Source organism: Cynocephalus volans, chromosome 14, assembly GCF_027409185.1.
Source record: "Cynocephalus volans isolate mCynVol1 chromosome 14, mCynVol1.pri, whole genome shotgun sequence".
Classification (NCBI taxonomy): domain Eukaryota; kingdom Metazoa; phylum Chordata; class Mammalia; order Dermoptera; family Cynocephalidae; genus Cynocephalus; species Cynocephalus volans.
This window is the reverse complement of record NC_084473.1, coordinates 11,442,194-11,467,196: the sequence shown is the minus strand read 5'-3', so window position 1 is coordinate 11,467,196 and position 25,003 is coordinate 11,442,194. Positions and strand designations below refer to the sequence as shown.

Here is a 25,003-nt window from a genome sequence, read left to right as displayed (position 1 = left end):
GAGAGAGAGAGAGAGACTCTCACATGCTATCCATTTAAAGCCCTCAGAACCACGCCCATGACCACCATTATTAATCCATTCATTAGGCATGGTCCTCAGAATCTAATCACCTATTCAAGGCCCCTTGTTTCAATTACCATAATAGGATTTCCCACCCTCTTAACAATCACAGTGAAGATCAAGCTACTAATAAATAAAACTTGGGGGACACAATCCATATCATACCTCTACTGTTTAACTGTCTGATGTTTGAAACTTTCTGGTCAGGACAGGTAAAGGATCTGTTGCCTGATCATCTTTCCTAACTCATCAAATAGCTTTTATCAGGAGTGATATTATTTGAAAAAGTATTTGAAATAGCACTTTCAGTATCTTTTAAAATGTTTTCTGTTTAACCAATTATTACAGTGCACACACACAAAAAAATTAAAAAATTAAAGTAGTGTAAAATCTAAAGTAAATCTTTATTTGTATAATGTGACATTTTCTTAAGTAGGATACTGACTTTGATTACTAATATTTTGTTAAGTAATTTTGCATCTATGTGCATGCTATATTTGCATATTTGACCTTTAATTTAATTTTTAAACATGGGCTCTTGTTGGGTTTTGTATTATGGTGAGATTACTCTGGTAGACATAGGGAAGTACACCACTTTTTTCTGTGCTTTGGTACAGTTTATATAAAATTCCATGAGGCTTGATTGAACTTGCCCGCCAATCTTTCAAGAAAAAATTTCAATATATTTAATGATACATTTTTTAGTTTTCAGATTTTATTATGATAAATTTCAAACATATCCCAAAGTAGAAAGAAAGTATATTGAATCCCCATGTACTTTTCACCCAGCTTCAGTAGTTACATGGCCAATTTGTTTCAACTGCGCCAGAAATTGGCAAACTCTTTGTAAATAGGCTGTGCAGAATTGAAGGTGTTATGGAGATACTTCTATAACGAGAACACAAATTTGTAGAAATTTTTTATTGATCAAATTCAAGATCCAGTAATAACTGTAATTTTTAAAAATACATAATTACTAACGAGAAGAAAGAAATTCTTTTCTGGGGTAATAACATTTTGCTTACTTGGGGCTTGCAATTAGTGTTTATTATCACAATTGAGTGCAAATGTTCATTTGTTAAAACTGATGTGTAAAAAGATTTTACATAGTCATCTTTGAAAATGTCTTTTCATACAGCAGGTACAGCCAAGTTCTATTAATGTCCACCAACGTATGATTTTTTTTTTATAAATAGACTTTATTTTTAAAAACAGTTTTAGATTTACAGAAAAATTGAGCAGATATGAATGAACCAATATTGACATAGTATTAACTAAAGTCTATCATTTATTCAGATTTTCTTAGTTTTTACCTAATGTTCCAAGATCCCGTCAATGATACCACATTACACTTAGTTATTGTGTCTTATTGGACTCTCTTGGCTGTGACAGTTTCTCATACTTTCCTTGCTTTTGATGACCTTGACAGTTTTGAGGAGTACTTGTTAAGTATATTGTAGGATGTGGATCTCCTCCATTGGAATTGGTCTGATGTTTTTCTTATTATTTAGACTAGTGTTATAGGTTTTCGAGAGAAAGACTAGATAGAGGTAAAGTGCTGTTTTTGTAATATCATATAACAGTATGTACTAATAGGTTATTTGTGACTTGATGTTGATCACAAATATGTGATTTTTTTTTTTTTAAGGCAAGCAATGCTTTATTAAAAAGGGATAGACTCATGCATAAGGGAGTCATCAATAGAAAAGCTGTCTCCCTGAGAGAAGTTGGGGAAGGGTTTTTAAAGGCAAGCATTTCCTCAATTGATTTCGGCATATTGTCTTGATTTCTGATATCTTCATGGTGGTGGCAAAGGGGATCAGTTCCAGGAACATTCTGCTTGCAGCTCCCAAAAGGGTCTTAAGGTTAATCTGTAACTTAATTTTTACAATTACAGGAAAAGAAAGAATGGGTAGATAATGATAAGTTTTAAATAAAGCTGATAGTTATATTTTAACAAGCCTTAGGGAAGGGGTTTTGCAACTCAGTTAATCTGTTCCCCTTTTCAAGCATGTGATTTCGATTGAGCATATTTATCACTTTGAGAAAGCTTTTTCAAAATTCTTTTAAATTTTTCTCTTGATTTTTGCTGTTTAGCAACATCATTACATTACAGGTTAATTACTTTCAATTGAAAGTTAAGTTAAAGCTCCTCAATTGCAAAATTTAAATGGATTTCGAAATATGGATATTTCCTTTGTGTTTATATTCGAGTCCAAAAATGCTGCTGGAACTGTGGGACTAATTTGAGCTCAGAAAATTTATCTGCTGCAGATTTGTGTAGGAATGAAAAATTTTTTCTTGTTTTTAGCTTTTGATAGCATCCAAGTATGTATAGCAGCTTGATGGTAGCTGTCATCCAAATGATTGTACTACATTATGTTTTGCACATAAGCACTATTTTGCCTTGTAATTTTAGATTGTATTAATTAGGAAACGTTATCAAGTCTGTGGCAAAAGCTAATTTGTCTGAATAGCAAAAGGTATTCATTGTTTGATAATAGTAGTTGAGGGTGGTTCTTGTAGTTCAGACAAATTTCAGTCTCAGCTCTGAGCTCAAATAATTGCAATAAAATTTCACCACACTCCTTAAGTCATTGAACTGCTGTGTGGTAGAGTCAGGATATTCAGCTTCTTTTCCTGAAAAAAATTCACAAAACTGATGATGATGGTTAAGTACACAAAAGCAAATGATACCACTGACATTACTTGTTTATTAATACAAGAGATTAAAGTATTTTCTGTAGGGTGGCTGTTGAGTAACCAACCATAGATTTTGAACATGTCTTTTTCACAAACTTTGTGAATTTGTCCACCTAAGCCTTTTTCTGCTCTGCATGTATTTTTATCACCAATTTTTGTTATACATTTTACCAGATTCAATTTCTGGTTGTACTGAATTAGTGTTTTCTCATCTTTGTTGAAAATATTCTTTCCATGGAGACTATTCATAGAGGCTAATTCTTTACGCCAAAATTGGCACTGATTCCTCCAATAAACACTAACTACTGCACAGTGTCAGTAAAATCTGTTGACTCATCAAGAGCCAAGGAAAACCACTCAAAATCATTTGCCTTGTTTTAAAATTTACTATTGATACTGCTCTCAGTGTCCACAATTCCTTGAGCAGCTGCTGTTGCTGAAAGAGTTGTAGTCTTAATAAGGCAATTTTCCCTAGACATATTTCTTTGGCTGGTGCAATCAAACACAATTTAATTAACTCACCATTATTAGTAAATGGCTTTCCTTGCTTGCCTAAGGAATAAACCATCTGGGAACTTTTTTTTGTTTAGTATCACACAGTTTGGGCAAATTTTAACATTTTCCCATAGTTAATTTTAATCTTCTAATTTTAAAGTAGCAAAACATTATAAATACTCTTTGTCTTACTCCATTTTGTGTTGCTATAACAGAATACCTTCTACTGGATAATTTATAAAGAAAAGATATTTATTTTTCACAGTTCCGCAGGCTGGGATGTCCTTATCAAGGTGCCAGCATCTGTACTTTAAATAAGTGAAACCCTCAAACACATCTTCTTTTGTGTCTAGTTTTTTTTTGTTCAACATTATGTTTATATGATTTGTCCTTGTTGTTAGTTTATTAATTTCATTGCTGTATTTTATTTTATTGTATATGTATACCACAATTTGTTGGAATATTTTCAAAATTTTATTACCAGTAATGTTGTCACCAATATTCTTGTGCTTATTTCTGTTAGATATGTTCCTAAAAAATGGCATTTCTAGGTACTTAAAATTAGTCTTAGTTTGTGGTGTCAGCCCGTATGGTTGTAGCAGTTCCATTTATAAGTTCCCTTTGCCTCACACTCTTGGCAACACTTGGTATTGTCAGTTTAAAAAGTTTTGGTATTTTTGTGTATACAAAGTGGTGTCTCACAGTGGTTTAAATTTACTTTTCTCTAATGAAATCGAATATTCTTTCATATTTGGATACTCTCTTTTGCAAAAGTGTCTTGCTCATTTTCCCATTAGTATGACTGTCAATTAAAAAAAAATTAATTTGTAGAAATTCTTATTATTTATTTTAGATATGAGCCCTTTACTGGGTATATGTATTATTAATATCTTCTCCCAAGCTGTAACTTTCCTTCTCCCCACCTTTGGAAGCAATCACAAACTTACAGGAATGTTAGAAGTACAAGGGACCTTTTTTCTGAAGCATTTGGGAGTAAGTTGCTGATCTCATGTGCCATCACCCTCTGTCTTAGTCAGCTCTCACTGCCATAACAGAATACCATGGACTAGGTGGTTTAAACAACAAACATTTGTTTCTCACAGTTCTAGAGGCTTGGACAGCCACCTTCTCTTTGTGTCCTCACGTGGTGAAGAGCAAAGAGAGGAAGGAAGCTCTCCTGTCTCTTTTTATAATGGTACTAATCCTATCATGAGGACTCAACCCTCATCACCTAATTGACTCCCAAAGGCCCCACCTCCAAATAACCATCCCACGGGATTTTAAGAGTTTGAACATGTGAGTTTTCGGAGAATGAACATAAACATTCAGCCATTGGCACCTTCCCAGTACTTAAGTGTGTTTATCATAGCCACAACAAAATTCTTCAATTGATATATTAATACTCAGATTCCATTCATGTTTCACCAGTTGTTCCAATAATGTTTTTTATAGTGGGAGGACCCAGTTCCACATCATATTTGTTTATTTATATATTTATTTTCTCAGCCTTCCCTTGACTCATCCCTTTTGTGTTCTGATATACCTCAGTAGGCTGCCCCTTTGCCTGGATGCTTGGGCCTTGATAGCCCCTGGCCATCCTCCCTCACCCTTTGTGGCTTGTTCTGACTCCTTTCATAGTATGTTTTGATGAATAAACATTTATAATTTTAATGCATTGCAATTTAACCAAACTTTTATAGTTTAGTGGCCTTTTGTGATCATTTAAGAAATTTTTTTCCTAACTCAGTGTCATGAAGATATTCTGGTATGTTATCTTTTTGACTTTTTATTTTTGCCTATTAGTCTATCCTATCTTAGTCCATTAGGGCTGCTATAATAAAATGTCATAAACTGGGTAGCTTATAAACAACAGAAATTTATTTCTCAAAGTTCTGGAGGCTGAGAAGTCCTAGTGTAAGATGCTGAAAGATTTGTTGTCTGCTGAGGGCCTGCTTTCTCGTAAATGGTGCCTTTTTGCTGTGTCCTTTGATGGTGGAAATGGATGAATGAGCTCTCTTGGGTCTGTTTTATAAGTGCACTAATCTCATTCATGAGGGCTCTGCCCTTATTAGCTAATCACCTCCCAAAAGGCCCTTCCTCCTGATGCCATCACCTTAGGATGATATTATCATACCACCATTATTTTTTATCATATTATCATTAGTTGGGATTTCATATGAATTTGGGGGGCACAGAAACATTCAGACTGTAGCACCTATGATCAACCCAGAATTGATTTTTCAAAAAATAAAATGTAAGGATTAAGTTTTATTTGTTTCCATGTGGATATCCAGTTGTTTCAACATCACGTACTGAAAAAACTTTATTTTCTCCACTGGTATGCAGTGCTTTCTTGTGTTTAATTCAGTTGTTCATGTGTGCAGGGGTCTATTTTGGGGTTTTCTGTTCCATTCAGTTGTTTTATTTGTTGGTTCTTGCCACCAGTACCACAGTGTTTTAATTAGTTTTGTTTAACTTACTTGGTATTGATTGAGTGTCCTAGAGGTATGAATTTACAGATTTTATCAAATTTGGGAAAATTTTGGCCATTAGTTTTTCACATATTTTTTCTGTCCCAGCTCCTGCCCCTGGCCCCTTTCTCAGACGCATTACCAATATATAATCTGCTTGATGTTGTACTGTGGTGTATTAGTCCGTTTTTGTTGCTTATAACAAAATACGTGGAACTGGGTATTTTATAAAGAAAAACAAAATTTTTTGCTTTCAGTTTCTGAGGCTAGGAAGTCCAGAGTCTATCTAGTGGTGTCAGCACAGTGAACCAGAGGTCTCACATTGCAAGATGTTGGAAGCAGAGAGAGAAAGACTCTCCTCTTCTTTTAAAGCCCTCAGAACCACGCTCCTGACCACCTTTTTTAATCCATTCATTACCGCACGATCCTACAATCCACCTCTTCAAGGCTCCACCTTTCAATTACCATAATAGGGTTTCCCACCCTCTTAACAGTCACAGTGGGGGCTAAGATTCTAATACATAAACTTGGGGGACACAATTCAAGCTTCAGTGAGTTTTGGGGAGACATAATTCAGTCCCACTACATCTGGGTAACTGATACTTTTTTTTTCCCCTTGTGTGCTTCATTTTGGTTAGTTTTTATTTCTGTGTTTTTACATTCACTGATCTTTTCTTTTGCAGTGTCCAGTGTAACTTTAATCCCATCCAATCTGGATTCTTTCATCCAGCAAAATTGTTTTGAGATTCATCTGTGATGTAATGTATATCAGTAGTTCATTTCTTTTTGCTATTGTATAGTATTCCATTGTATGGATATATGACAATTTGTTTATCCATTCACCGGTTGAGGGACATTTGGGTTGTTTCCACCGTTTCTCCCTTATAAATAAAGTTGTAGTATTATTTGTGAATCAAATTGAAGGCTTGTTTTTAAGCTGCGTTAGAGTGACAGTCAGTGGATCTAGCTTCCTGGTTCACGAACATATTGATGTGCTGGTGCCAAGAGGGTTATAACACCCTGATTCCACAGGGAGGGGGCATAGAAGCTCTACAGTCACTTTCAGACTTTACCCTGTTATGTACCCTTTATAATAAAACTGTTATCAAAAGTATAGCACTTTTCGGAGTTCTGAGAATAATCCTATGAATTATTGAGCCTTAGGAAGTTGTGAGAACCCCTAAGTTTGTAGCAAGTCAGAAATGCAGGTGACCTGGGGATTCCTGAAGTGTGGCTTATGTCTGAAGTGAGAGCAGTCTGTGGAAGACTGAGCTCTTCACTTGTGGGATCTGATGCTAATTCTGGATGGTTAGTGTTAGAATTGTATTGCAGTACACCCAGTTAGGGTGGAAACAGAGTGCATGGATATACCCAATTTTGTTTGTCTACTTACCAGTTGATGGACATTTGAATTGTTTCCACTCTTAGGCTTTTATGAATGAAGAAAAATGCTACTATGAACATTTGCATACAATCTTTAGTGGATATATTTCACTTCTTTTGGGTAGATACGTAGCAGTAGAATCCTTGACTGTGTGGTAAATTTATTTTCAACTTTTAAAGAAATTGCCAAACTTTTCCAAAATGCATTGTCATCAGCACTTAATGTGTTCTGTCTTTTTTATTATAGCCATTCTGGTGGGTGAGAAGTGCTATCTTATTGTGGTATATTTTGTTGTTGTTTTTTGCACTGGCTGGTAAGGAGATCCAAAGGAACCCTTGACTTTGGTGTTACCATCACCATGGTCAAGTAAATTAACCAGCCAGCCCCCTTCATTGTAGTTTTATTTTGCATTTCCCTAATGACTGGTGGAGTTTCTTTTCATGTGCTGTTGGCTGTTTGTATATCTTATTTGGTGAAATATCTATTCATATTATTTGCCTTTTTCAAAATTGGATTGTCTTCTAATGAATTGTAGTTCTTTGTACAATGGGTCTTTAAAAAGTTCATGGAAAGACTGATGTTGTCTAGTTCCATTATTTCATGAATTTTTTGAAGTACTCTCATATATTCTGGATATACTCATGTATATCACTTGTAAATATTTCCTCCCCATCTGTGGCTTATCTTTATTTATTTATGTTTGTGTTTGTGACTGGGTGGTATGGGGATCTGAACCCCTGACCTTGGTGTTTACAAGTCTGTGCTCTAACCAGCTGAGCTAACTGGCCAGCCTTTTAATTTTATTAATTTTTAAAATTATCTTTTGATGTCAGAGCATTTGTATTTTGATGAGATCCTATGTATGAGTTTTTCTTTTTGTTAATTGTGTTTTTGGTGCTGTATCTAAGAAATCTTTGGCTAATCTAAAGTCATGACGATTTTCTCCTTTGTTTTTTTCTGACATTTTTATAGTTTTAACTGTTAAATTTAGTCCTGTGATCTATCTTGAATTACTTTTTCAGTAAGGTGTGAAAAAAGGATCTAAAAATGTTTATCTTTTTGCCTATAGATATCGAGTTGATCAAACACTATTTCTTCAAGAGACTGTCATTTTCCCCACTAAATTGTCCTGGCACCTTTGTAAACAAATTTTATTAACCATAAATACATGGGTTTATTTCTTTTCAGTTCAGTTCCATAGATTCGTATGCCTGTCCTTATGTTAAGTACTAATACTGTGTTAATTACTGTGGTTTTGTAGTGAGTTTTGAAATTGGGAAGTATGTATAAAGTCCTTCTACTTTGCTCTAGTTCAAGATTGTTTTGGCTCTTCTGGATTCTTTGCATTTCCAAATAAATTCTGGGATTAGCTTGTTGATTTTTGGAAAAAACCCACTGGGATTTAGATAGAGATCACATTGAATATATGGCTCAATTTGGGGGGAATTGCCATTTTGATAATATTGAATCTTCTAGTCAGTGAACATGGGATGTCTCTACATTCATTTACGGCTTGCCTTTAATCATTTAGTGTTCAACACACTGACAGAGAGACAGGCAGACACACACAGAATTTTTTTTTCTCAAATTGTTAACTAGCCTTATAAAGGTTTTCCATTTCTTCCTTCCCTGCATCCTACTGCCTTCCATTTAAAAACTATTGTGATTTTGGCTTGATTCTCAAGTAATTTTGTGTCAATAACTATATTTAATAAATTTTTCTAGTTTCTTTGTTTTCCCTCTTTCTTATGTCTCACATAATCTTACTTGGTTGTAATCTTTTGTTTTTTTCAAAACAAAAATCCTTGAACAATTCTTTCAAAAATGAGTTGTTAATTATAAAATTTCACTTTGCCATCTCATTTGTTTTTAAGTCTGCCATATTCTAGGATTAAAATTATTTTCTCTGAAAACTTTGAAGATACAGCTATGTTGTCTTTTGTATTTAGTATGTTGTCTGAGAGGTTTGTTGTCAATATGATTTATTTTATGTTTTTACATATAAGGTATCTTTTTAGAAACTTTTAGGATTTTTCTTTTGGATTTCTGAAAATTAAGCATTGGCTATCAGAAGTCTCGCTGTGTTTCATTTGTAGGTCCTTTTGATTTTAGATTTTTAATTTTATTCATTTCTAGAAATTTGTATTTACCATTTCTTTTTCTTCTAGTTTGTGTTCTCTCTTTCTGTAGTACTGCTTTTAGAAGATACATCGGAGCTTTCCTAATCCTGCTCTGTATATTTCATCTCTTAATCCTTCAGTGTGTTCATGTTGATTCTTAGTTTTGTTTTATGTTTTGCCTATTTGTGGAAACCTTTCTGTTTGCATTATTTGCTTCTGGGAGCGGTGGGATGTATTCTTTGGTGGGATATAGAGATACCTTTTCTTCTGAGTTTGTGGTTTATCTGTCTTGGGGAGGGGGGTACAGTAGCAGCAACCTAGGTTGGTGTCTTATTTCTCTGGTTCCAATGCCATTGCTACTATATTGAGTGCAGGTAACAGTGTCACTTGCTGCTTATCACAAGCAAAATGATGGGGAATGGGAGAAGAGTTAGCCCTGTTCCAATTATTGCTACTAATTACTCATTCTTGTATTTGATGAATCTGGAATCTTTTAGATTTTTCTAAACTCCTCCTACCTCCTCAGCTCTCTTTTATGTGAGTTCTATGCAGTACTTTGTTAGGTTTCAGAAAGCTCTTTTTTAAAAACTGGAATGAATTCTGTCATTATTTCACCTTTTATGTTCCTCATTCCTATTCTGTCTCTCAATTTTTAAGTGTTTCTATTTAAATAGTTTCCTGTAGTGTATTCTCCAAGAGGGAAAATATTCATTTATGCATATTTTGATAGTAAGCTTGAAGAAGGTACCCATATAAAAATTTTGTCTGATACTGTTTTCATTCAACATGTCCAAGTCTAAAATAAAAGGTTTTATAAGTTTTAACTCTGTTTTGGTTATAAAATAGTCTGTCTTTTTCAATAGTAACAATAGCTTTTTGGTTTTATTCTGTTTATGGTTTTAGGATATTTTTGGTATTGTTTTTAAAAATTTTTTTCTTTCTCTTTTGTTTTGCAGCTCTTTTATGCCTTTCAAGATGATAGGTATCTGTACATGGTAATGGAATACATGCCTGGTGGAGACCTTGTAAACCTTATGAGTAATTATGATGTGCCTGAAAAATGGGCCAAATTTTATACAGCTGAAGTTGTTCTTGCTCTGGATGCAATACACTCCATGGGTTTAATACACAGAGATGTGAAGCCTGACAACATGCTTTTGGATAAACATGGACATCTAAAATTAGCAGATTTTGGCACATGTATGAAGATGGATGAAGTAAGTAAGCAAGTTTTTTGAGAACCAAAAATAATGAAATACCTCAAATTAGGGCTTTATAGTTTTGAGCAAAGATAAATTTAGTTTTGCTAACTGTGTAGCAACTCAAGCAAGGTAAAACTAAATATTTCCTTTACTCATTATTCATCTAGCTGCAGAATACTTCACTGGTAGATTTGTTGTATCCAAGAGAAATAAAAACTCAGCTAACTTAGTTATCTTCCTCATGGAATGTTGACAAGCATTTGCTAGCAATCAAAACTGGTTAATGTGTATAATGATGTAGGTGAAGAAGTAGGACACAAAATCTAAATTAAGATAAGGGAAAATTTTCACCACCATTGTCATTTCAGTATCTTTCCTATAAAAAAGGAGATAAGGAAAGAAATTTGTTACCATCTCCTACCTACCCCTTCTACGTCAACCATATGAATAAATTTAGGGATGTTATCTATTGTGATGCTTTACCTCCTGAGCAATTCATATTATGACTAATAGGTTCATTGTCATTAACCTCATAGCTAGTTATGATATTTATTTTGGTTGCAAATTTTATGTCTTTTTTTTTTCTCTCTCTCTAAATGTACTAAAATCCTGGCAGTAATTCCTAATGTGGAAGGATTATGTTTTATTTCCTTTGTTGTCCCTTTTTGGATCTTTTAGGTGATTTGTAAATATTAATATATATCGACAGCAAATTGGGTACCATCTTTTGTATGGTTTTTAGTAACCTTCCAGTATGCTTATATAGTTACTGTATTTCTTGTTATTTAGTTAAAATGTTTGTTTCGAATTAAGATAATTTTCTTTTCTCTTTACATCTTAACGTACACCACCTGTGTGTCATTCACTTTACTGATTGCTTCCTTACCTTCATTAGTGATTCATTTTCTTCCAAACTTGGCTCAGATTTTACCCATCTAGAAAGTTCTCCGTGTTAATCCTAACCTGACTGATCACTCCTCTAATGTCATAATGTCCATAATGTCCTCACTTATTCAGAATTTGTGCTATACTTTATAGGCCATTTTTGTCGATCTTAGTCTACTCAGCTAAAACTTAACAGCCCTTTCCTTTTATGGCTTTCTTCATAGAGTCTGTAACTGCGTTCTGCTACCATTAATCAATATTTAATAGGTAGAGTATTTGATTGTGCTCAAAGCTCCCTCTTGTGGTATTTGGCATATTAAATGACCTTTAATGAAAATGAAGTATGAAATAATTTTCTAATAGAATATTAAAGTTTTTTATGTCTGATGTATGTTTATATGCTGTACATCCATGAGGGTATTCTGATTTTAATTAAACTAAAAACTTTTGAGGGCAGGGTGAGTGTAGAGAAATAAATCACATCCCATGTTTTTCAGGAGGGTAAGGATAGTTAAGAAAGGCGTAGAGTGTGAGAGTATGAGGAACAGGACACAATATGGTCCAGTATTTACAGAATAATTTTACACGTAAAGCAAATACTAAAATCAGCTGTTGAAATATCTTGGGCTGTCTCTTTACAAAGCAAAATAAAATATGGCTTATTTAATTTTGTTTATTATTTTTTTACCTCAGGTACAGACAATTGACTTAATTACACTCTTTGGTTCACAGTTTATTGTCATGAATAGTCTACACGAAGACCCCCCTCTTGTTTTTATTTTATGTTGTCCTTTCAGTTTTTGTCTCATTTTCTTTCCTCTCCCTAATAGAAGGCCAATGTAATATGTTTACCATAAGCTTTTGCAGAGTATTAGTAGAGTGTACATGTATATTCTTAGTTGGTATAAACAGTATGTTGGTATAGATAACATTTTGTTTACTTTTGTCCCTCAGCATTGTTTTTGTATCTGTCACTGATAAATATAAGTTAGTTCATTACTTCTTACTGCTCTTTAGTATTCCACAGTGTCCATCAGTTTACCTTATTATTCCCCTAGAGTTGGATTGTTATGTCACCTCCCACTCTCTGCTACCAATAGTACTGTCCCGAAAATCTTTATAAATGTCCCATGTGTATTCTGACAAGAATTTCTGCGTATAAACCTGTGAGACTCCTGTACCAGAGCATACATAAAGTATTGACTGATCTCTAGAATGGTAGTCAATGTTTATACCCTCTTACTAGTAGTGCAAGAGGGATCTTGTCTCCCCATATTCTCACTAACTCTTCCTATTATTCAGCTTTCTAAATGTTACCAATTCCATTGGTGTAAAGTGTATAGTTTTAAAAATTCTATTTATGTTATAACTGATGATGACAAACCTCACTTCATATATTTGTCAGTCATTTCTCTTTTGTGAATTACTGTGTATATCTTTTGGCTCTTTTAAAATTTCTTGTATAATCTAGATAGTGATTCCATAGACATTGCTGATATCATCTTCCAGTCTGCTGCCTATTTATTCCTTTGTTTGAATAGAAATCCTTAATTTAGATATAGTTAAAGATTTTTTTTAAGATAGTGAAATTTTAAAATGTTGATTGTTTTATCCCAAACCTTCCTTCCTCAAGTAGTATTTTTAAAGAGTTGCTTTAAAAAAAGAAAAAAAAATGTGACAAAGACCCTATGTGGCCCACAAAGCCTAAAATATTTATAGTATGGCCCTTTATAGAAAATGTTTGCTGACCCCTTATCTGTAATATAGATTGCTAAAATCATATTTCAGCTATCTTGGCTCTCTATAAAACATTATGCCATAGAGAAAAGCAAAAATAAAATAACTATAAAATTATACCTTACAAGCACTAAAATCATTTGTTACTATCACGATTAAGAATAATGATATCTCATTAAGTTCTGTCATTGATAAACTGTGTGTTACACAGTTTTCTGGATGCTGTTGCTGTTACTGTCTTTTACTTTCAAAAAAGCGTTATCTGGATGTAAGTGAGAGTCACATTGTATATTTGCACCTAGATGTGTCTTACTGACAGCTGAGGGCTGGCCAGTTAGCTCAGTTGGTTGGAGTGTGGTATTATAACACCAAGGCCAAGGGTTTGGATTCCCTTACAGGCCAGCCACCAAAAAAAACACCTGTGACAGCTGAGAGCTACTGCTATTTAAAATTACTTGCGTTAATTAGATACGTTGAGTTCATTCTTTGCCTGTCGTGCGTTTCATAGCAAACTTTACCACTGTTTAAGGCACATTTTATGTTAGTATTTTAAATTACCTGAAGATAAGATTTTATCCATTAATATTCTAGTGTATAACATTTGATTAAAGTGAGGCTAATTGGTGAATTGTTAAAGTTCTTAACCCTTCTGCAAGTGACATCAGTTTTTTAAACTATAGATATTTCTATTCATGTTTTTGAAAAACCTTTTCTGCAAAATTGTACCTTAAAAAGAACAGGTTTATGGTGACAGTAAGGGTAGACCATTCAAAAGCTATGCAGCTTTGTAAACAGTGCCCTAATAAAAATAATAATTGGCATCTGGGGTGATAACTAGGATAATCCAGGTAGGCAGCTTTGTGTGTCTGTGGGTACTGCAACAGTGCAAATGCAAATGGGTTTCTAAACCAGTTGAGCTGTTTTTTAGATAGAACACAGGAAGAAGCAGGACCTGCACTAGCCAGGAAACTTACCAAGCAAGAAGTATGCCTCTCTGTAAAGAAAATGCAGGTATTCATTTTTAATTTTTAAAATGGACTGAAAAGGCTACTACCTAGGCAGCAAACAGGCTTTTCATGTTTCTGATAATTAGGAATTCCATTTACAGTTTTTCTTTTTTACCTCCATAGGAAGCATTTTGAATAGTTTCTTAGACCAACTCCAAGATTTCTGATTGACCAATTTTGTTTTTAGTAAATTCTCTGGATTTATATTTTGTCAGTGGTAGAACATCAGATATATTTAGCAAATACACATTTAATTTGATACATTTAAAATAGTGTTGAGGAAACTTTTGAAAAATGTACACCTGATTATCTTGCTTTCCTGGTTAAAATCCTTCAGTAGATTTCTTTCTGCTACTGAATAAAGTTCAAACTTGTTAGCTTGTCATATGAAGCCTTTTGTGATGCCTACTTTTTCACCCTCCTTCTCTATCATTTGACAGTACATTATGGCTCATAGATCTTGTATTACATATAGTTCTTTCTATAGTACGATATTTCATGATTCCTGGCCTTCATATGCGCTGTTTCTACTGGCATACTAGTACTCAGGTTTCAAACTCAGTCCAAAGCTTGCTATCTTGTGAAGGTGCCTCTGGTTGGCTCCTGTATCCTTTCAATATGCCCCCTTGTTGGAGCATTTTCTTTTTCTTTTTCTTTCTTTTTTTTTTGACACTACAAGATGTTCTAGACTTGTCTTATATTTTCTCTGTCTCAGCCCTGGAATCAGCACTTCTTCAAGAAGCTCTGATTTTTTAAATTAGAGAAGGGTATTTAGAAATCAGTATTTGAGGGCAAGATGTGCTCATTGTTCCTAAAGTATCATTACTTCTAGGCACTGTCAGCAGACAGAGCCTAGTAGATATATATATTGTATATACTATATGTACTAAACCACATGCATACACATTTCTATTTAATTTTCTGTCTGTCTGTATATATCATATATTAAAAACTATGAGCTCATACTGATACCTCTGATTCAAGTCCAACACCACAGGTTCATTCTAGTCTTCCTACTTTCTTTTTTGTAATTTCTTTCTTGGACATTGAAAAACCTGGGTCTCATTATTTATTGTATATATACTTACTTGTTCAAGCCTAATATACACATAAGATTACTTTAAAATTGCCGATCCTTACCCCTGTGACAAACAGATTTGCTAACTAGAATGTATTATTTTTGTATACTTATTGTTTTTAGCATTACACTATCCCATTAAGATACTGTTTTCCAGAGGTACTTAGATTAGTTCTTTTATTCCAGCCCCTTCAGTGTGGTTATGTTATTCATTTATAAAACAGGTTTATTTCTTACAGAGTATTTCCTGTATTAGTCTGTTTTGTATTGCCATAACAGAATACCTGGAACTAGGTAATTTATAAGAGGATGAAATTTATTGCTTACAGTTTCTGAGGCTGGGAAGTCCAATGTTCATCTGGTGGTGGCAACAGTGATGCCGCGTCTCACATTGCACGATGGTCAAAGCAGAGAGAGCAGAGAGAGAGAGGCAGACTCTCCTCTTTTTATAAAGCCCTCAGAGCCACACCCCTGACCACCATTTTTAATCCATTCACTACTGCACAGTCCTACAATCCAATCACCTCTTCAAGGCTCCACCTTTCAATTACCATAATAGGATTTCCCACCCTCTTAACAGTCACAGTGGGGACCAAGTTTTTGATACATAAAACTCAGGGGCCACAATTCAAGCTTCAGTGAGTTTTGGTGGGACATAATTCAGTCCACTACAGTTCCATTTAGATATCCCCCACATCCTGGTTTTGTTTACTTATCTGGATGTGTGAAGAGTTAAAACTATATAAAATGTATCCTCTGGTTTTAAGAGTTAAAACTGTACAAAATGTATGCTCAGAGAATGGTCACTTTGCTCCTTATCCCCACTGCTCTCTTCACATTACTCCTGTCTTTCCACTCTTTTCCCATTCACCCCCTATAAGTAAGCCAATCTCTTTAGGTTCTGGTTTATCCTTCTATATTTCTTTTAAACAGTATCACAGACTTGTCATAAATGTAGATTGTTATATAATTTGAGAGCTTCCTCATGAGACAGTTTTTATTTATCTTGAAGTATCTTTTTCAAATGTTTGTTTAAAAAAAACCCAATATGCTAGCCAAAAATCGTGGTTAGAACATTAATTTTCTGAAAGCAGAGTGCTGTCCACATAGGTTCCCTATTAAAAAATCTTTAGTCCTACCAAAGTATTTATTCTGCATGTGTTTATTATTCAAATTGATATCCAGCTAACCCTTCCAGCCTTCATTGTGTGGAACTTTATGTTTAGTTGATTTGGACTTCACTGCATTTCTTGAACACGTTTTATGTAAGGTCATTCTTGTTCCTTCATTTATCCTATTTTATCTATCCTATTTTATCTATCTAAGCTAAGATACCACCTCTCTTCTTTAAAGCCTAACTTGTTCATCCTTCACAGCCTAATTTTATGCCAGTTCTTTCTTGTGTGTTACCTTTTCCTCTCCTTCCTCTGAACCTTTGAATGCTAAATAATTTTTCCCTTGGTTGCATTTGTGTGTGCGTGTGCGTGTATCCAATAAGGTTTTGGCTCTAAGTCCCACAAGATTCAGTTTTTAAAGTCTAATTTCTGTAGATACATGTGAAATGAAGGATTTTCTTTACCTGAGTAAGTCTCTATTAATTTTTCCCCTCAATAGAAATCTAAACTATAGGATAGTCCATGGATAGTCCATGATAAAAATTAGCTGTGTACCCTGCCTTTTGAAGTCAGGCACTGTCTTGTTCATTTTTTATCCTGTGTAGTAATCCACACAAAATATTACTCCCATAGTTTGCTCAATTATATCCATAAAATTTATTTTATTTATTTATATTTAAACTAGAATGACATCTGTTCTGTTTGCTGTATACATGGAGAAATAAAATTATTGAGTTATTTCTACCAGTTTGAGGATGAATGAAAAGATTGTTTTTGAAATTAATTTCCATAACGTTTTATAGCACTTAATTTTTTATATCAAATTTTTGTATAAAAAATTTATATAAATCATGTTTACAAAATACGTTGAGTTTCCTTTTCCCAAGGTGGTCATAATACTTAGTATTTCGGTAGTTTTTATATCTTCCTTATGAGGAATGTGGGTGACACACTTTACTAGGCAGGTAAAGGAAATGTAGGACATTAAAATTAATGTATAAAATCTTTGCAAGTTGGACAGAGGTGGAGCTGAAGGAACATTATTTAGCACTTTACTATTATGGTGATTAGATTTTACAGAATGCATACATATACTTAGACACATACACACACACCTGTAATGATTCTTGTCCTTGTCAAAAAAGACACCAGATAGGGATTATTGTATTACCACTGAAACTAAACACAAATAAGTGTGTTTTGTTTTGTTTTTTTTAACCATCCTGCCAAATATATTGATGCTACCTACATATTTCTAAATATTTAGCTTGGAGGTATAGCTTTCAAACTTTAGAGATCTTTTAATTTGAACATTTGATCTATTCCTCATTTTTTTCTTGTTCAAATAAGAAGCATTTCTTTTCACAACTCCCAAACTGAGACCCTTTGTCATCTTAATTGCTTCAGTTTCTTTTGAAAATATCAAAGCTTCCTTTCTCTAATGATTCTCTTCTTTTTCCCAGGTCAGGTGCCTTAAGACCACGTTTTGTACTTCTCTTACAACTACTTCATAGTGTAAGAAATACGGAAAAGAAACAAAAGTTGTTGATTTGCATGGATTCTCCATGGTTTACCACCTTTTTCTTCTTTCATTGATGAAATCTCCTGTATTTTAGAGTTGAAAATGTATCTTTGATCTCCCATAATCCTGGCGTTTTAATGCATTTCATAATGCCTTTATTCTGTGTATCCCTAAGCCATGTCAGCAATGAAGTTCTGTTGGTAGCAGTATGTAGTCACTGTATGTCTAATACTAAATCAATTGTTGCGTTTATGTGTGTCTATTTTTACACAGATCTTTTTTTTTTTTTATCTCTGCTGTTTACCCAGACAGGCATGGTACATTGTGATACAGCAGTTGGGACACCTGATTATATATCACCGGAGGTCCTGAAATCACAAGGGGGTGATGGTTACTATGGGCGAGAATGTGATTGGTGGTCTGTAGGTGTTTTCCTTTTTGAGATGCTAGTGGGTAAGTAAATATTTTAACTTGTTCTTTTTTTAAAAGCCTTCTCATAAAACTTTAGTTCAACCAAGAATTTGAGAAAATAAGGAAATTAATTGCCTGTGTCCTACGGAATAATTAGAATTTCTGGAAACTTTGAAGTATTAGTATCTGATATGATAGATTGTTAAATGGAAAATTAATATCACCCTGATACTGGCACTTTGATTGAAGAGAATAAGTAGAATGTGAATGGAATTGAAAGTACTTTCCATTAGACCTTTTTGAATTAAGAAATATTAGAACATATTAGAATATTAGCAAGTTTATAGCTTTAGTGGACCTCCATTAGAATTTCTTGATCAATCATATTTGTTGTAAATATTTAAAATATAAAACTGTTAATATTTGTTCCCTTAGTAATAGAGAACTAAAAATACTTTTTTTTTGCTATATGAATGATTTTGTAAATTGTATTCCTTGGTTTGTATATTTGGTTTGTAATTCCAGTGAAATGAATCATTAGTATAGTTATTGACCATTTGATTATGAAGATAAATATATTTTATAATATTTCAGTTTCAGTCCCTCAGAGGTAAATTTAATAACTTCTTTTACTTTATCCAAATCAAAATTTGAGGGCCGAGCCCGTGGCGCACTTGGTAGAGTGCTGCGCTGGGAGCGCGGCAATGCTCCCGCCGCAGGTTCGGATCCTATATAGGACTGACCGGTGCACTCACTGGCTGAGTGCCGGTCACGAAAAAACGACAAAAAAAAAAAAAAAAAAAAAAAAAATTGAAAGGCTGAGGTATTTCAGAACTTCTCCTTACATCATAGATTTAATTCCTAAGTTTCACATTTCTAAGTAATAGGGTCACAAAAATATCTTCTGGCTAGAAGCCAATGACTTAATCACCTGACTTGGGGATGAAGGGAGAAAATGTAGCTAAATCTACTTTCCAAGGCAAGTGTGATAAGGCTAACAGCTTTGTATGTAATGACTTTACAGTTGAAAATATATTTTGGGAGTTAGGGAATTTATTTTCTGGAAGATGACCCTAAAAGAGATTGATAGTGTAAAATATGTATGATAATAAATAGAGTATGATTATTGCTAAAATACCAGAAATTTATTGAGTCATACATTTTATGAAAAGAAAATCAGAAAATTTTGGTAAATTCCAAATTTAAATAATAATTACTATGGAACTTTTTTGTGGTGTAAATTCCTTTTCTTGATGACCACACTTGTGTCATTGATCTCGTTATGCTCAGTCTCATGTATATGACCTACTTTGTTTTGAGTCTTTGTCTTTGTAGTGAATCTCTTCGTACATACCATGTTGTCCCAGTTAGTTGTCTATTCTTCTAGCTCAGGCCTAATTTGATGATGCATTAGGTTGTGTCTTATAATCTTTTGAAAATAGAATATATTCTCTTATTTGCTTAGGCTTTCCTTCTAGGGATTTAGAAAATAAGGTACTTTGTTGCTAATAATTTGGCCCATTTGAAGAGGCCATGATTTTCAGTATTCTGAGCCTACTGTGGTGCTTGCTCAGGTTGGTTGGCACTGGACTTCATTTAAAGGATTCTGTTGTGGTTAAAAATGGCACCCATCCACTTCACTTTGGAAACAAACAAAAAATAGCCACTTGTATACCCCCTTTGAAGTTTTGGATTGGCTGATTTGGGGAAGTCTGGTTTTCACTAAAGTTCCTTGTAGCATAGGCTACTGGGAGGGCCAAAATGGTGCCTTCAGCTTTTCCTGTCTTTACACTTGTTTGAGTGCCTTTTTATCACAGTCATTAGTCAGCAGAAACACTGCATTGGGAGACCACTTTTGCCCTTTTTCAACTCTAGCTATTTGTTGTCTTAGGCAAGTCACATGCTATCTGTCTGGGCCTGGCTTCCTCCTGTGTAAAATAATAGAGCTGGTCTAACTCTTACAGCAGCACTGTCCCATCTATCATGATGGAAATGATTTATATCTGCATTGTCCAGAGTGGTAGCCACTGGCCACATCAAGCACTTGAAATGTGGCTAGTGTAACTAGGGAACTGCATTTTTCCTTTTATTTAATTTCAGTTTAAATTGCCACATATGGCTAGTGGCTACATATTGTATAACATAGCTCTAGAGAGTAATCTCAGAATGCTGATCCAGCTCAAGCATTAAAGGACTCTTGCTGATCTGACCCCATTTAGGAATCTTGAACTATTCAGTAAATTGTTTCCTTTGTTATAGTTAAAAATAAAATTCTAGGGTTGGCATTGAATTTATTTTGCTTTTATAAGGGTTGATACGTCATTGGTGTGGTTAAAATTTAAATATATTCTTTATGTATGTCTGTTTTGACTGGGACTCCTGGTCCATCAACCGTTTGTTTTTCCAGACATGTGACAAATTTAAACCTAACGTATTTAAATATTAGATGAAAAGTGTTTAATTTGCAGTCTCTATTATACTCAGTGTTTTCTTTCTTGGAATTTTAGGGGATACTCCATTTTATGCGGATTCACTTGTAGGAACATATAGCAAAATTATGGATCATAAAAATTCACTATGTTTCCCTGAAGATGCAGAAATTTCTAAACATGCAAAGAATCTCATCTGTGCCTTCTTAACAGATAGGTAATGTACATTGAATTTCTTTGTATAAAAACCATTTTACATTTAAATTTGTAGAAATGAGAGCATACCTAACTTGTTTGCATATGAAATCAGTCTCTTTCTCTCATTATCCAAGTTGCATTTAATCCTAGGTTAGCCTTTTCCTACTGCTAAGCCTGGTGTTGTGTTACCCTTTTCATTTTGTGTGTGCAGCCCAACTGTAATCTAACTCTAACCTTAACTTTTATGTCTAGAAAGAAGAAAACAGAACTTGGTAAAATAATGCTTGAAAGAAATAAAACTTTTGTATTATTCACATTTACCCTTCTAAGGTATTATTAATCCATATTACACTTGATGGTACAACTTTTCAGAAGAAAACATTTTGTAGGTAAATACTCAGCAGGTTGTAATCTTAAAAACTATTTGCGTTTGACTTGGGCGTGCCTCCTTCTCAACCCTTTTTAAATTTGCGTTTGAATATGAGTCTGTCCTGGAAATTCTGTATTTTTAAAAACAAAATAGATGAATAAAGGTGTGAAAACCTGCCTCAATACAGTTCTTTCCTGAAGTCCAATTTCATGTTTGTGATGTGAGTCATCCTGTCAAAGGATCAACACGTACAAGAGGGTGCTTGCACCTTATTCCAAACTTTTACTCCTTAGCTTTTTGATCTTGGGGAAATTATTTTACTTATTTTGGGAAATAATTTTACTCATCCATAAAACAATGGGTTCAGATGAAATAACTAAGGACATTTCTTGTTCTTGTATGCTACGATTCCTCAGTACATCTTATTGTTTTTTAGCTAGTTGCTGTTAGAAGCAATATTGCAGCAATTATCCTCATCCATTAGTCTTTGTATACTTTTTGTAGGTTGAAAATCTTAAAGGTAGAATTCTGGGATACACAGTTTAGAATTGAGTGATGTTGCAAAACTGACTTGTGGAGAAGTTGTATCAGTGTATATTTCCATTAACAACTGTTTCCTCTCGTCAGATTGAATATTATTAAAAAGTTTTCTTTTTAATAATAAGAAGGCAAGAAAAGTTATTTTATCTTTCCTTATGAGAGAGGATAATCATTTTCATGTGTTTATCAATCATTTGTAGAATGAAACTTTAAAACTTGTTAATTATATGATTAACAAACAATCAATACCAGTAAACTCAAAGCATAGCCTATATGTTTGATTTGGGGACTAAATGGCGTTGGTGGGGATGACCATAAAATGTGCTGAATGATAAATTATAAAACAGCATAAACATATTTTAGTAAAAGGAGTATTATTCATGACAGATTTGCTTTAGCAATTTATTGGGGGTACATTCTAAGGAATGATTATAGGTAGAGAACGTAGATTTTGAAAATAATTTAATGCCATAAATATGGCTAGCAGCACTTCCCTTGAAAATCTACAGGTTTTCCTGTTTATGTTAAACATAGCTGCAGTGGCATTTGTAAAGCAGATGTTCTCTTTTTCCATACAATCTTCATTGAAGACTCAGGGCATCAAAGAATGAAATTCTTAGTGACATTTTTCTTGTATTCAGGATGATAATTTTAACATAAGTGTAGAGATATAACAGTGTAAATATGGATAGCTCCAAATATATTATGTGAATTCTTTTAAAAAACGGCGGAGATTTTTAAAATAGAAGGTGTTGAATAACTCTTCTGTGCCAAAGGTAAGCTTAGGTCTGTTTACGTCCTGAAATTAGTGGGTCATGTGGTTTTGGCACATATAGGTGAATATTTTTACTTGAAAGTCTCATGTGTACTTAACATTTGGTGCAAACTATAGGTGGTGGAAATATATTTCACTTTCCATGATGCTTACTGTGCATCACAGGCTTTTTAATCTATCTAGAGAGAACACATTTGTAAAATTGGTATTGCTTATTTTTTGGGAAACACTTACACTGAAGCTTTTAATGAAAAATTCAAATTCATTTGTGATCCTTATTTCAGTTAAATTGTCAATATTTTTATTTTTCAGTTTTTTTATAATAAATATTTTATTGCCTTTTTTAGGGAGGTACGACTTGGGAGAAATGGGGTAGAAGAAATCAAACAGCATTCTTTCTTTAAGAATGATCAATGGAATTGGGATAACATAAGAGAAAGTAAGTCAATAAATCTAAATATTTTCATTCTATCACGTTTTAAATCTTATATATTGATTTCTTTTGAAATAGCAAGTGTGTTTGGTACACTTAATGCTAACTCATTTTTAAATTGAAAGATTTCATTTCAAATTTGTTTTGTGGCAATATTTATAACTAAATTAATATTTTCTTAATATCTTAGGATACTAATATGTGTTTATTAGAAATATTTCTCAATACTTTTATAATAAACAGTATACATTTCTTAATTTGCCAAGTTAAGTTTTGTGGATTTCAATAATTTTCAGAATTGGGGGAATATGACCCTTTAATTTAAATATGTTTGATTGATAAATCAGCAGTTAATTTTTTATGGAGACCATACTCTGGTGAGTATTAGAGTAAGCATAGTAATTCATTTTTACTTTACGTATGTATAATATTGTTTCATCTTAAGTGTAAGAAATATTTCTACTTAAGGAATGTAGAAAACTGGGGACTCTAAAGAATGTATGTGCAACTTACTGCTGCTTGTAATTTTTAACACCTAGTATATATTGCTTTCCTTTTTTAATTGATTAATCTATATTTAAAACTGATCTACTACAGTAATAAATTACTTACAAAATTTTAATTCTGTGAAATGATAAAATGGAAGATGTGTTGTTAAAGTTTTATGTAATATATCATCATATAATCATAATATTGTTGTTAATTAATAGTATATCATAATAAAACAAAATAGGCATGGTTTATATTGTGTTTTGATTATGAATGAAATAATTCATTCTTTTCTTTTAATAGCGGCAGCTCCTGTAGTACCTGAACTCAGCAGTGACATAGACAGCAGCAATTTTGATGACATTGAAGATGATAAAGGAGATGTAGAAACCTTCCCAATTCCTAAAGCTTTTGTGGGAAATCAGCTGCCTTTTATAGGATTTACCTACTATAGAGAAAATTTGTATGTGATTTATTTGTTAAATTTTGTTTTTAGAGTCTACCTATAAGATGATGTCTTACTTTGAAACTGAATTATAGAAGATAGGCGTTATTTTGTTTTTTTCAAAAGAGCTATCAGAAGAATTATTTTAAGTTTTATTTCATTGTTTAATTTCTGAAATACCTTCTTTTGAAGGAACTTATCATCTCAAGAAGGATATAAGAGAATTATATAGTCATAAGGAAGGGTAGAATGTGATGTTTGCCTTATGAAATATGCCAAGAGAATCTGAGATGGTTCAGAACAAAATTAAAAGTCACATCTCTTTGGGGTAGGAGTAGGGAGAAGTTAGAGAAGGACTCAGGAAAGAGATGTCATTTTAGCTGAGTTTAACAATAAGAAAGGGTTTTGAGTGGCCAAAATGTGGGGAGATTAGGAGAGAAATGTTGGTAGGTGAATAGAAGAAGCAAAAGTTTGGAATGTAAACATACATTGGGAGCAGAGTAGTGTAGCCAAGTTGGGCTCAAACATAGGGCATGTGCTTCTTTATGGAGGACTTGATGAGACTGATTTTCTTGATTGTAATCTCTGCATCTAGCACAGGGCTTGGCAGATAATTATTGGTTGATAATTATTGGCCGACTGTGGTGAGTACTAGTCATAAGATTAGAAGAGAGATTGAAGTTGGAATTTAGGGGAAGAAGAATGGAACAGATGATTGTTGTGTGCTCTGCTGAAAGACTTGACTAACAGCCAGTGAGGAGCCACTAAAACTGTTAGTTGAACAAAGCATTTGAGAAACATATATTTAACACACTTTTGGTACATCCACGTATGTGATGATTAGAGTGACCAATCATTATAGTTTTCCCAGTACTGAGGGATTTCCTGGGACATGTGGCATGGGACTTCGATGCTAAAACTGGGAAAATCCCACAATGAATTGGCCACCCTTGTAATGATGCAGTTCTAAAAACTGTTGTAATGCTGACCAAAATGAGGGTATAAGTCCAAGGAAAAACCCAAGCATGTAAACAGACAGTGGGGAAGGACCCAGCTGACAGAAATTGACAGTGAAGTAGAAGTGATGATTTATGTATTATGATGTGGAGATGAAGAGATATGATCTTTGTAAAG

General features: G+C 33.6%; 1 protein-coding gene across 1 annotated transcript in view; it reads left to right on the top strand.

Moving 5' to 3' along the window:
• Positions 1–25,003, top strand: part of ROCK2 (Rho associated coiled-coil containing protein kinase 2) — a 153,339-nt gene that overhangs the window by 87,808 nt on the left and 40,528 nt on the right. The window contains exons 5-9 of the mRNA XM_063077574.1: positions 10,190–10,450; positions 18,088–18,232; positions 20,698–20,836; positions 22,850–22,941; positions 23,728–23,887. Of these exons, the coding sequence (XP_062933644.1) occupies positions 10,190–10,450; positions 18,088–18,232; positions 20,698–20,836; positions 22,850–22,941; positions 23,728–23,887 (797 nt within the window). The remainder of the gene's footprint in view (positions 1–10,189; positions 10,451–18,087; positions 18,233–20,697; positions 20,837–22,849; positions 22,942–23,727; positions 23,888–25,003) is intronic.